A 14,419-nucleotide genomic window follows, 5' to 3' on the forward strand; every position below is an offset into this window, starting at 1 on the left:
AGCAGATATTTCGAATAGATAATTTATAAATGGTTTTCTGAGATTATGCGAATTTGGAAGGAGATAATATTTTATGATAATGTCATTAAATTCTTATTTATAAAAAAAACTTATCCGGTGTCAAAAAGGTATGTAGGTTAAAGCAGTAAATAATAAAAAAAGAGAAAATGGAAAATTGTGCTGATCTGAAGTAAGATTCCTCTGTCTAATCCTATTCTCCTTCTATACCTTGAAAGAGAAAAAAGAGAGTGAGAGATTAGAAGATGGGAAGGACAATGGGAGGGCCAAGGAGCAGGAACTACAGAAGGAAGTTACCTAAGAAGGTGCAAGGAAGTTCAGAGATCCTTCATTATGAGGTCACGAACTTCTTCGCAAGGGCTACGAAGTTGGCATCTTTCGAAGGACTTTGGTTTCGACCGGTGGATGCCCTTCCCTTCAATCTCGGACCCTTGGGCAGGACAGAACCTTATAGTTCACAGCTAGTTACCGCTGCACCACGGCGGCCGCCTTGTGAGGAAGCTCAAGAAAAGAAAAGAAAAAAAAGTCACAGCGAAGTTCCAGCGAAGAATGCTTTAGAAAAATCCAAGAAACTTCCACATGGACAGTTGAGAGGAAAATTTCAAGTAACCTCTCCCAAATATACTTGAAACTTTCCTGAAATTTCGTGTTATATGGAATTCATGTTATATGGTAAAAAGAGAGGAAGTTAAACAGTTATGGCTCTCGTAAAAGTGAGAATCAGTAACAGAATACATCAAAACGATTCTGAATTCCACGCAGCGAAGGCGAGCAGAGAAAATTGATAAGACATGAAAATGTGCAATATGACGAAACTGAAGGACACTGCGGTTTGCCTGACTTGTAAAAGGATGCTTTGGGATATATATACACATATCCATATGTGTGTGTGTAAGTGAATATATATATATATATTATATATATATATATATATATATACATACTATATATGTATATATATATATATATATAATATATATATATATATATATATAATATATAATCATATATTATGTATTATATATATATATAACATATATATATTCAAAGATTAAATCTGTATATATATATATATATATATCTAATAGGCAAACACACCATACATATAATGTGTGTTGGGACATATATAATTATAAACATATATAACAGCGTTTCTGGCCGAAAGGCATTCGAGCAAAGCCTGGTAGGCCGCTGGGTGGAGGCTGAGTAGACAAATAAATATGCAAGTAAAAACAGATGAAAAATGTAATTGAGAACAAAACGATGCCGAAGACTAATATGAACGTGGAAAGCGCATTACCTTGAGCAGTGAAGAGGACATATTCATAGCTGATGTGCGAATGCGCACTCTGTTTTAGAAAAACCATACATACGTATGATATATTGTATACTTATATACATATACACATTTGTAGCGTATATAGACATCTCTCCCTCTCTATATATGGTGCGTGGATAAACCTATGTTTAATATATATTATATACAACACGCGTATAAAAAGCGAGAGCGGTACACGATTTGCATAAACATGTAATAGAAGGCAATAGAAGAAGGGATTTCCATGACCTCGAGTCCGTATGGAAAAGGCACTTCACTGTGTTTTCTCTAGATTTCATATACACATTTCCAGCGAGACTTCTACTGCTACGGAACGAAGGGCAAACGGGAGAAAATCCACGTAGATGAGTGACCTTCTCTAAGCAAAGGCAAGAGCAAACGTTGCATATAAAAAGGCGGCTCTGCTTGCGGTCGACACATTCGCTCGTCTACTGAGCATGGTAAGGACGGGACGGAGATAGGGACGGCGCTGTCACGTTGTCTTCTCGGTTGCCTGGAAAAGATAATCTTTTATGTCATTTAAATCAAAGCTTTATGTAGCCATGGCGTGTATTGTGAGTGGGGAATCGATAGTGGTTTGTGAATTGAGTGTAAAGTGTGAAAAGACACTTGAAGACAAATTAGAAATTACTTATCTAATGTACATTACCCAGATGCGCCGTAAATCAGTTGTATGATAATTCACTGTGAGACTAGAGACTATCGTTCTACTTATAGATTATTTACGTCATTCTGTAAGTGTATTTGCTTCTGATTACAGATGAAGTTCTTACTGGTGTTGGCCTTGGCTGCTGTGGCTGCTGGGGATCATTCCCTTGGCGGACACGGGCATTTTCATGGACATTTCCCTCCCGCCGGGCAAGGGCACTTCCCTCCTGTCGGGCATGGATTTAGGCCCAACGCGTTCAGCTTCCCACACGGAGTACATGGCTTCAGACCTGCCGCCGTCCACCGCCCCGTGCGACCTGTGGCACCTGTGCGACCTGTGGTGCATCAGCCGGTTCCCGTGGCCCCGGTGAGTCCCCGGGCCCTTCTAGTGTGGCAGCATTTCGTCAAATGTGAATATTCAAGGATGATAAAAGTAATCTGCAGAACTAAATGCTGAATCAATTTTCTTTACCAGAATTTCATCTCAAATCAAATATAATAGACTAATGACAAAATATTTTCGCTTCAATTCCAGGTGCACCGAGGCCGAAGTGGACCTGTGGTGCCCCAGCCAGCTTCTTCGGGCGTCCCGGTGAGTGTCGAGGCCCCTGACGTTGCATTCAGACTGCCTTCACATCTTGAAATAACTCGTATAATATATGCATGTATGGCCAGATCCTTCATCCAAATTTTTGGAGTAATCTTTGCTTTCATTTTGAGTTAAATCATTCCCGCTGTCGATATCGATTAAGGAAACCTCCCCTAACATCAAACATTCTTGCCCACCTACAACATGCTTGTTCGGCCAACTTCAGTGGACCAAAGGCTGGGCGACAGCGAGTACCACTTCTCGTGGCGACATGACGGCAGCAAGACTTACACTTGGGATGGCGCCAACCAGTACTGCGGCAACCTTGGCTCCGGCTGGCAGGGTATCAGCATCGAGACTCACCAAGAGGACAGTCTCGTCAGAAAGGCGATTACAGAAGGTATATTTCAAGCTCATCCTCTTTCTTGTGTTGCGCGATTCCCACCTTGAAGGGTCGAGGTTCGAGTTCCACAAGCTATGAGTATACAACTTTGCTAATACATGCATTTATGTCTTCTTTTAGATCAACTACCATGGATTTGGACCTCAGGTCGTCTCAAGAATCACGGCTTCGCCTGGGCTTCAGGTGCTGAATTCGTGGGTCTCAACTGGTCTCACACCGGCGGGTAAGTGCCTCCTGGCTTTTCCTTTTATTCAAAACCCACACAGAGCGTACACTTTTTTCGAAAACTCTTCTAACTCGTACCAATGTGATTACCAGGAATCATCGACCACAACCAGACAACCGAGAGGGGAACGAGGAATGTCTAGGGGTTCTCAACAACGTCTACGACGACGGCATCAAGTGGCACGACATCGCCTGCCACCACGACAAGGCCATCATCTGCGAGCGCAAAGTCAGAGTCCACGGATGAACACAGATACACATACACAAACGCAGAGATGCACATACATCAATGTTTTAGTGTATGTATTTATATATAGATATATGATAAGCCCAATACTAACTTATTCATAAACACTGTAGAATCTAGCTATTGTGTTTTATTGCCATTTTCCAATTACGAGAATTGGAAGAAAACCAACCAAAACTAAGTATTCTAAGTTGATTAGGCTATATTTGATTATCGTTTGAAATTTTTCAAGTTTTGGTTGGTATGAATGCGATCATAGAACTCTGCATGCATTCAGTTTTTGTATTTGTGTATGCTTGGGCACTGGTCACGCATACACTACACCCATGCACATCACCCATACACCCCCTCTAACGGAAGCCGCCTTGCCGCGGTGGGGGGGCCTTGAAGTCCCAATGATCTGGTGAGCCAGACCAGAGGGCTACCCATACTGGAGGGGTCACCAGTGAGGATGAGACAAAATGGCTTCCTGGTGCACCAAGGCCTATGAGAGGGGATGGTGCACCCACCCCTGGTTTCATTCCATCTTGGACCAGGGAGAACTCTCCCACGTGGTTTGCCGTGCGTGGCACCCCGTATTACCAGGAGACAGAGTCCTTGGGAGCTAGCAACACCACCCTCTTTGGTCCTCTATTCTGGTTAGACGATGGCTTGATCAAAGCCGGTCAAGTTCCATGACTGCTATCAGTACTGTATAGTGGCTGCATATATTTCCTAATTACCCCCTGTGGCTGTTGGGAGATTTTGAGCCCGAACTATAGCTTTCCCTCGTTGGACTCCATAGTGGGTGGGGGGGGGGGGTGAGGAAATGAAGATTCTAATTTGTATGATTACTACAATTTTATAAAGATCTAGCTCTCTCCCTGACGACCTACAATTCCCTCTGGAACATCACATGTTGTCACTCTGGAACCTTTCCAGCTTCCAAGCGCAAGAATAGAATCGCAGTGGATCCCGGAATCCCAACCAGGTAAAGAGAAAATTCCTCCTCAATCTATTAGGAAATCTTTCCTGGTAATATGAGAGTATTCATATAGTAAGTACCTAGTAGTGAAGACCATTGATGGTGTATCAATCATGGATCTTGATATTTTTGAAGTACATCGGAAATAGTTGAAGTATGTCACCGTGATCCTCGCATCACCCCACAGCGAGATATGCAACATTCCTGGGGCTCAAGTTTCATGTTTTCCCCTCCACAAACCCTCAATCAGTGTAAGGGAATTGTCTTTTCCCGAGACCTGATGAGTATTCTGAGGAAACTGTTAGAGGAACTAGAGAATTTTAATGTAATGGCAGTAAACGTTTTAAGAAGAGTTGATGGTTTGGAACAGTCGACACCAGCTCTCCTTCTAACATTTAACACGTTAGTCCTTCCAGAATCAGTTAAGTTGGCATGGTACCACCTCAAGTAAATCCACATGTGCCTAACCCTATGCAGTGCTTCCACTGCCAGGGTTATGGCACAGAGCCGTTTTAAAGAAAATGGAACCATGTGTAAAGTGTGGTACAACAGGTCATCAAGGAGATGACAACTGTCCAGTCCAATATGCTACAAAGAAGCTCATGAAAATTTTTAAAAAGAAGTATTGGTAATAAGGAACAAGGAGAAAGTTAGTTTACCAGAGGAAAAGTGACGTGCCCGTGTGCTGTTTGCACAGGCAGGTAGGTCCTTTGCTTCTGCTCATCCTCCTTCCCACCAACCTTTGCCCTCCGGTGCTTCTTACACCACACACTCTGCCACTTCCTTTAAACCTCAGTCCCGAATCACTGACACTGCCTCTGGTAAGTTGTTCCACCAGAAGTATAGGAGTAGGAATGAGGGGTCTATTGAGGAACTCCTCCTCCCAAAGTAGGTCTTTGGAGCCATCAGTTAAAGCTCCAAAGGGCCCCAACGGTGACAGCTCCATCTGCCACCACATCCACCCTGGGCCTTCTCTGCTAGGCAAATACCCCTGAAGATAGGGCTCAGGTCCGTTCTTTGCCCAGGCAAAGAAATCCTGAGCCTGTCGAAAGAAGCCTTGGAAACAACCCTTAAAAAGGTACGCCCTTTGCCCAGGTCAAAGGAATCCTGAGCCTGTTTTAAAAGACTCCGCTCAGAGTGGGGTCTTTGGAGCCGCCAGGAAGGGCTCCAGGGCCTCAACAGTGACAGCTCCAGCTGCCACCGACATCCACAGGAGCCTCCGCTGCTTAGACAGAATGCCCCTGAATCGAAGGCTCAGGTCCATTCTTTGCCCAGGCCAAGAATTCCTGAGCCGTGAAAAGGAAACCTGTGGAAACTAGGTCCAAGGTAAATAACCCTTAAAAGGTACTCCCAGGATCCTGGAAAGGGACAGCTTAAAGGTGTGGGGCAAACCTTGACCACAGGTGCTGCTAAACACCTTATGAAGAAGTAATTTGAAGAACTGGATACCCTAATCCAATGGGACTGTCGGGAATTCATGCAAAATGGGAAGAACTGCAACATTTGATATCTTTGTGTAATCCAGTTTGTGTATGTCTACAAGAGATTATGAAACTCGTCCCATTTTCCTGGGAAAGGGTTTCAAGTTCAAGCCCATTATGGGAACAGCAGTAATGGTACGTCAGGATATTCCCTTCCAGGCCATCCATCTGCAGACAACACTGCAGGTGAAAGGGTGTGAAAATAGGCTTGACTCGACCTTACACTATTGCATCCATCTACCTTCCTCCACATAATCTCAACATAAATGATTTGGAAAAACTGCTTGAAGCTAATATTTTCAATAAAATTTAATCATGTATAATATTTATGCAATAACTTCATACACTTAGAGCATAATATTTATGCTTTGACTTTTAATATATTTATTGTTATTTGTAAGATAATTATTGATAGATTTTTAAAGTTTTAAATATTTTCATATTTCTATCTAAGAAGGTGTTTACCGCTAATGACCTTAGCCGTTGACTTTGGCAGATAATCTTAAATAATCAATCAATCGAATCACCTATACACATACACAGCATGTATACACACGCACGCACACACATGCAGCAACCAGTGTCTCCCAATGGCTAAATTGAATGTAGCAGACTTGTCAGTTATCCATTTATGTCAAGTTTGGTTGATAATAGAAAAGATGACTGGAAAACAATTGCAGAGTATTCCCCGATTCCAAGTAAATAATCTTGGCCTAAATAAAAGATAAAGAAAATGTTGTCAAGGACTAATTGATAAGAAATTTTAGATGTTAATCTTTTAAACTTTGCTTGACATCGACACAAAAGAATCTGAAAGTGGCATCACAGCCATACAGTTACGAAACATGGAAAATTGATTCGAGAAATATAAACTAGATTTGCAAGTTAAAGAAAATGAGAGAGTAAGAGACTTTGAATTAAAGTTGGCTCAAATACAACGTTCAGCTGGTACACAACATAATGTAGACTCATGATGTCTTAAAAGTAACCAAGTTTGTACTAGCATTTGATGAGAAGATCCTCAAGAATTTTTCTTGCAATTTGAACGTGGCTAATACATTAAGTTGGACCAGACAATTTTTGACTCTTAGTTCAACTGTCCTGAAGGGGAAGGAACGCACAATAGTAGATTTTGATCTGGTTAAGTCCACAGTTTTAAAGCCATATCAGTTATCTGCTGAATGTTATAGACACAATTTTAGAAAGAACAAGAAAGGCGTGAACCCAGCTTATCTAGAGCATTCTCATTCCTCAAAGAAGTTATTTGAGAGATGGTTAACTGCAAATAGTGTAACTAATTATGAACTATTGAGTGTAACAATTTTGCTGGAGCATTTTTTCAGAGGCATTTCCTCAGGAAGTAAAGACCCAGCCATTATCCAGTGAACAGGGTGGTAAGTTTAGAGATGTTGGTCTAATTTTTATTTTTATTTTTTCCATGGTGGCAATGCAGTTCGATTTAAAAAGCTGCTACATTTGTAAAGAAGCTGGTCACATAGTTGCTAATTGCCATAAACTTTTTGTGTTGAAAAGTGCTTTACCTTTTTTAGAGAATGTTTTAATGGCTAAGCATGTGTTGATAAGGGAGTTGGCGGAATAGTTAGTCCTTTGCAAGTTGTTTTACAGTGAGAATGTTTGACGCGCCCTGTTGAAGTAGCTGTGGCAGAGATTCCACTAGTTCCAGGCATACATTTCCCTTTGGGTAATGATATAGCAGGTAGAATTGTGGAACCTAATATTGTTTCAGATAAGCCCCTGAGTTTTGATCCTATACAAAAGGAGATGATGGAGACTCCAGGTTCATTCCCATCATTTGCTGTGACCAGGGAGTAGGGCCAATGTGATGCATCCTTCGCATTTTTGATGAGTCATTGTCCCCGAATGATTAGGTGGCTCTCAGAGACGTGCGAGCAAAATAGTAAGGATGAAAAGGATTGGAGTAATGTGGTGAATTTTAACGTTGTACCTATAACACGAATAAGAATCATGGAAGCACTAAAACCGGCCTGAGTATACGTCATCCATCAGTCGGCACATCATCAATTAATATGTCCTGTTCACTGATCAAGTAATGTGCGTTCCTCATTCGTTTCAGTGTATGACTTCAATTCACCCCGTGAGATATTTTCATCAGTTTTCATTTATATATTTTATTTACCTGCTCAGCCTTCAAGCCTAACGGCCTACCAGGTATGGGTCCAATGCCCTTCGGCCAGCGTGCCTATTATACATATATATGTGTGTGTGTATAATGTATGTATGTGATTCTGTATATACATGTAATATTCAATGTATATATATATATATATATATATATATATATATATATATATATATATACCTATATATATATATATTTTAAAATATATATATATATATTATAAAATATATATATATATATACTTGTACACACAAACAAGCTCATACACACACAGGTAATGTATATGTACATATATAATATATATTATATATATATATATATATATATATATATATATATACATATGTATGTACACATGTACTACACACATACACACACACATATCACAGCTAACCGCAGTGTCTGTGAACTTCGTCACTTTGCACATTTTCATAAATTTCATCCAATTTCTCTGCTCGCCTTCGCTGCAGAGAATTCAGAGTCGTACACACACACACACATACATACATATATATATATATATATATATATATATTATATATATATATATATATATATATATATATATATATAATATATATATATATATATATATATATGTATATATATATATATGTATATATATATATATAATATAATAATATGCACCAGGGTGCGGAAAAGAACGCATATGGCAGGCGCTGAAATTGTGCCTCTGACCACGGGTTTTTGTTATACTAAGTTGTTTTTACAGTCAGAATGTTTGACGCGCCCTGTTGAGGTAGCTGTGACAGAGACTCTACCAGCTCCAGTTATACATTTCCTTTTGGGTAATGATATAGCGGGTAGAATTGTGGAACCTAATGTTGTTTCAGAAAAGCCCTTGAGTTTGATCCTATACAAAAGGAGATGATGGAGACAAGAAGACCAATGTGATGTTGGGTGCATCCTTCGCATTTTTGATAAGTCATTGTCCCCAAATGAAAGATTAGTTTATACTAAATATGTTAGTATAATTATTATAAATTTATAATTTTACCTAACACCTTGCTTTTAGTTCTTCAGAAATAGGTTTTATTATAGAAAATTTATGACATAAAAGTATGTCTTGCTTAGTTATGTTATTGATAGCGAATGTCACTTCTAATTATCTTAGTAAATCTGGAGTAAATATACTTTAAATTTCTGTCGTGTTAGATTAGTATACTCTTCTAGATTTTGGTCAGTAGCATACATCTAAGTGAACATTATCCAAGACTAAATCACAAACAATACATCCACATAGTCTGCAATAATGGGACGAAAAATATATAACTGAACATTTGTGTAGAAAAGCTGATCTAAACACTAAAGGACTGATTATTCCTAAACCTCATTCTATACTTATATATATAATATATATATATATTATATATATAATTATATATGTATATATGTATATATGTATGTGCGTGCGTGTGTACACGGTGTGTATGTGTATGCGTGAAGCGAGTGGGTGCGTGTCGCACACATACTCGTAATTCATTGGAATATGTCTAGTGACTAAGAATGGAGATGAAAATGTAAGTAAATATAAGGTTGAAAAACTTCATTTCAAACGATATCAATATAATCAATTTAGAATACTTAGTTTTTTGTTGTGTTTCTGGTAATTGGAAAAAGGCAATAAAACATAATACTTAGATTCATATAGTTTATAAATAAGTTTGTATTGGGCTTATCATATATCTATATATAAATACACACACTACACATTGATGTATGTGCATCTCCGTGTTTGTGCGTGTATTTGTGTTCATCCATGGACTCTGACTTTGCGCTCGCAGATGATGGCCTTGTCGTGGTGGCAGGCGATGTCGTGCCACTTGATGCCGTCGTCGTAGACGTTGTTGAGAACCCCCAGGCAGTTTCTCATTCCCTCTCGGTTGTCTGGTTGTGGTCGATGATTCCTGGTGATCACATTGGTAAGTGAGAAGAGTTTTCGACAAAAAGTAGCCTCTTGGTGTTTGAGTAAAAGGAAAAAGCCAGGAGGCACTTACCCGCCGGTGTGAGACCAGTTGAGACCCACGAATTCTTCACCTGAAGCCCAGGCGAAGCCATGGTTCTTGATTTGACCTGAGGTCCAAATCCATGGTAGATGATCTAAAAAGATAAAAATGCACGTATTTAGCAAAATTGCATACTCATAGCTTCGTGGATTCGAGTCTCGACCTTTGAAAGTTTGAGTGTGAATCCCACAACACAAGAGAGAGGATGAGCTTGAAATATTACCTTCTGTAATCGCCTCTCTGACGAGACTGTCCTCTTGGCGAGTCTCGATGCTGATACCCTGCCAGCCGGAGCCAAGGTTGCCCCAGTACTGGTTGGCGCCATCCCACGTGTAGGTTTTGCTGCCGTCATGGCGCCACGAGAAGTGGTACTCGCTGTCGCCCAGCATTTGGTCAACCTGAAGTCGTCCGAACCGCCATTGTGGTGGGTGAGAAAAGAATGGTTTTGGGGTTAGGGGAGATTTCCTTAATGGGCATCGACAGCAGGAATGATTAACTCGATATGACAAGAAAGATTGCTTCAAAAGGTGAGAAGAAGCACCTCGCCATTACATGCATATGAATAAATTTTTCATACATATATATATGTATATTTACATGCATAAAAAAAAATATACATACATGTATATGTATATGTATCAATATATGTATATACATGAGTCATTTCAGGTGTGTGAAAGCAGCTCTGAAAGCAGCGTCAGGGACCTCGACACTTACCGGGACGCCCGAGGTAACTGACTGGGCACCACAGGTCCACTTCGGCCTCGGTGCACCTGGAATTGAAGCGAAAATATTTTGTCATTAGTCTATTAGATTTGATTGGAGGGGATATACTGGCAAAGGAAATCGACTCAGGCAAGTGGGAACAATCTCACTCGTTATGACGAAAGATTTAGTTCTGCAGATTACTTTTATCATCCTTGAATATTGTCATTTGACGAAATCCTGCCACACAAGAAGGGCCCAGGGGCTCACCGGGGCGCGGGAACCGCTGATGCACCACAGGTCGCACAGGTGCCACAGGTCGCACGGGGCGGTGGACGGCGGCAGGTCTGAAGCCATGTACTCCGTGTGGGAAGCTGAACGCGTTGGGCCTAAATCCATGCCCGACAGAAGGGAAGTGCCCTTGCCCGGCGGGAGGGAAATGTCCATGAAAATGCCCGTGTCCGCCAAGGGAATGATCCCCAGCAGCCGCAGCAGCCAAGGCCAACAACATAAGAACTTCATCTGTAAATCAGAAGCAAATACCCTTACAGAATGACGTAAATAGTCAATAGAGTAATCATCTCCAATCACACACCCTACAGCACATTTACCTACATTACGTAACGTGTAATTCGCCCTCAACTGTGTTTTCACACTTCACAAAAATTCACAAACCACTACCGATTCCCCAGTACAAGCCTTAGCCACAAAAACATTTCGTTTAAACATGAAAGAGTTCAGATACGTGATCTTCCCCAGCGCCCGGCCCCACTCACAATACACGCTATGGCTACACTTAAAGCTTTGATTTAAATGACATAAAAGATCTTTTCCAGGCGATTGAGGAGACAACGTGACAGCGCCGTCTCTATCTCCGTCCCGCCGGCCGTCTTACCATACTCAGCGGACGAGCGAATGTGTCGACCGCAAGCAGAGCCGCCATTTTATATGCAGCTTTTGCCATTGCTTTGAGGAGAAGGTCACTCGTCGACGTGGATTTTCTCCCCTTTGCCCTTCCCTCCATGGCAGCAGAAGCGTCTCGCTGGAAATGTGTACATGAAATCTAGAGAAAAGTCATTGATGTAATTTTTCTCTTCTTTCTATTGCTGTTCCTGTAAAACATTAATATCTCTCTCTCAATACATACATATATACATACATATATGTATATATATATATATATATATATATATATATATATATATATATATAAATATATCATATATGATATATATATATATATAATATATATATGTAGATATATATATGAATAGACAAATATAAATAGTAATATATGCAATATATATATATCTACATATATATGTGTGTGTGTGTTTGTATGTCTATATATACCATATATATGTGTTTATATTTGTATATATGTATGTTTGTATTTATCATGTGTTATACAGTTATTACATAATAATTGAAATATATCAAAGGAATGTTATATAGAGTATGATTTAGTTAAGTCTGTGCTGAAATAGCCAATAAAATAGGTTTTCGTTCCTTTGCATTTGTAAATGCTTATATAATTGCTGTGGCTTTATAGTGTATATGTGAATAGTTACATAATTATTTTGGTTAAAGTAAAATTAATCTATTTGAAATGTATTATTAATAGCCACAATGACGTAAAGAAAGTTGAGTTGGTTTTATCTAGAACCTCTGCAGGCTGTTAGCGGATCATGACGGCCTGGGTTGGATATAAGGACTTGTGTATGATTTTATAAGGCTTGCTCTTGCTTTGAATTTAGCTGCCATGCTTAGTCAGTACACCAACAGAATAGTTGAGAACCTTAGTTTATTTTTCATATATGTATTGATATACAATCAACATATATTCCATAAGATATAGTTTAATTGTGATAAAATGTGTATACATATATATACATATGTAGACACGCACGCACACACACACACACACACACACACACACACACACACACACACACACACACACACACACACACACACACGCACACACACACACACATACACACACACAAATATATGTATATATATATAGATATAGATATAGATATATATATATGTGTGTGTGAGATTGTGTGTACACACACACACACATATATATACACACATATGTATTGCTACGCCAGTGGGTCTTTGTCTCTGTGCGAAACATGTATTAACATGAAAAGGATGACCTGGGCATGTGTTAACATGAAGGGACCTGGGCAAACATGACGCAGCTTGCTGTGAGGGGAGGAGCGAGGAACAAGCCAAGAGACGGGGTTGGGCACTGTTCCTGTGAAGACCTCGTGTGTGCCCTTGTGACCTGATAAACTTTGTGTTGCCCTGTTATAAGCTGTATCGTGCAGTGTGACATGCTGGTTTCCCCCCTGTATTGTGCCTATAGAAAAGTGTACGGGTAAATAACTTGTGGAAATAAAGGAAAGACTGTCATTTTGTGTTTATTTCGTGCCCTACCTCCCCACTTGGCGTTTTCCCTCCTGGTGTTCTGGGACACTGTGGTGCTCGGTGCCTCTTGGAGCTGTTCAGTGTTCACGACCCTGTGGATAGCACGCCGTCTGCCTAGCCTGCCTTGTGTTGGTGGCAGAGAGACGAGGCGGTCGGCGTAACAGTATATATGCATATTTATATATGTATTTTTATATATACGTATAAATATACATATATATGTACATATGTATATGTATTTATGTATATATATATGTCTGGTGCGATGGTCCAGTGGTTAAAGCTGCCTCTGGTCCTCGTAGTCCTGAGTTCAATACCCTGCCGCGGCAGTTGCAAAATGCCTGCGCTCTGACTGCTGGCTGGCTAGAACCCGATTTCACGGCGAGAGTGCATAACACCTTGAGATGTGAAACGCAGGTGTCGTAGGGGAAGTCGCCGCTGAGGCGCAAGTGGTAGCGCGCTGAAACATGGTTGATTAGGAAGGGCATCCCATCAGGCAAAGGTGGTACTGCCAGATGACCTAAGGCCTGAGTTCTGCAGCGCAATGAATGGCTCTTGAATAATAATAAAATAATATATGTATGTATACATATACATACATATATATACATATATTATATATATATTCATTTATACACACACACACACACATACACGCACACACACACACACACACACACACACACACACACACACACACACACACATATATATATATATATATATATATATATATATATATATATACATACATATATATACGTATATATATGTATGTATATATATATATATATATATATATATATATATATATATATATTTATATTTGTATATATATGCACGCATGTATATTTACAAAATCAACAGGGACATTCGATGTCAGTGATTTAACTAACCAAATGTATACGTTATTATTAAAGCTCTGTCAACAATATATAATGAAACCTATTTCTAAAGACCTAGAGGCAAGGGTTAGGCAAAATATAATATGTACTAGTTAAAAACATTTTATGACTAATTTGCGCTAAAATATGTAATCTGTCGTCAGAGGCACAATTTCAGCGACTGGCATAAACGCTGTTTTCCATAGATGCATTTCTGTGTGTATATATATACACACACACATATATAAATATATATATGTGTGTGTGTGTTTGTCTGTGTTTGTGT

General features: G+C 39.7%; 3 protein-coding genes across 3 annotated transcripts; 2 read left to right on the forward strand and 1 right to left on the reverse strand.

Moving 5' to 3' along the window:
- Positions 1 to 1,790: 1,790 nt before the first annotated feature.
- LOC119569899 lies at positions 1,791 to 2,729 on the forward strand. The gene is made up of 3 exons (XM_037917864.1): positions 1,791 to 1,797; positions 2,118 to 2,372; positions 2,541 to 2,729. Exons 1-3 carry the CDS (start codon positions 1,795 to 1,797, stop codon positions 2,727 to 2,729), a joined length of 447 nt encoding a protein of 148 aa, XP_037773792.1. The 5' UTR covers positions 1,791 to 1,794.
- A 69-nt stretch (positions 2,730 to 2,798) lies between these two features.
- Positions 2,799 to 3,532, forward strand: LOC119569900 (L-selectin-like). Its single transcript, XM_037917865.1, has 3 exons — positions 2,799 to 2,994; positions 3,118 to 3,220; positions 3,316 to 3,532. The coding sequence occupies exons 1-3, from the start codon at positions 2,799 to 2,801 to the stop codon at positions 3,467 to 3,469; spliced, it is 453 nt and encodes a 150-aa protein (XP_037773793.1). The 3' UTR covers positions 3,470 to 3,532.
- Positions 3,533 to 9,754: 6,222 nt separating this feature from the next.
- LOC119569901 lies at positions 9,755 to 10,491 on the reverse strand. Its single transcript, XM_037917866.1, has 3 exons — positions 10,326 to 10,491; positions 10,094 to 10,196; positions 9,755 to 10,003 (listed from the first exon to the last, which is right to left on the reverse strand). Exons 1-3 carry the CDS (start codon positions 10,489 to 10,491, stop codon positions 9,850 to 9,852), a joined length of 423 nt encoding a protein of 140 aa, XP_037773794.1. The 3' UTR covers positions 9,755 to 9,849.
- Positions 10,492 to 14,419: the final 3,928 nt, after the last annotated feature.

Source organism: Penaeus monodon, unplaced genomic scaffold, assembly GCF_015228065.2.
Source record: "Penaeus monodon isolate SGIC_2016 unplaced genomic scaffold, NSTDA_Pmon_1 PmonScaffold_1970, whole genome shotgun sequence".
Lineage (NCBI taxonomy): Eukaryota > Metazoa > Arthropoda > Malacostraca > Decapoda > Penaeidae > Penaeus > Penaeus monodon.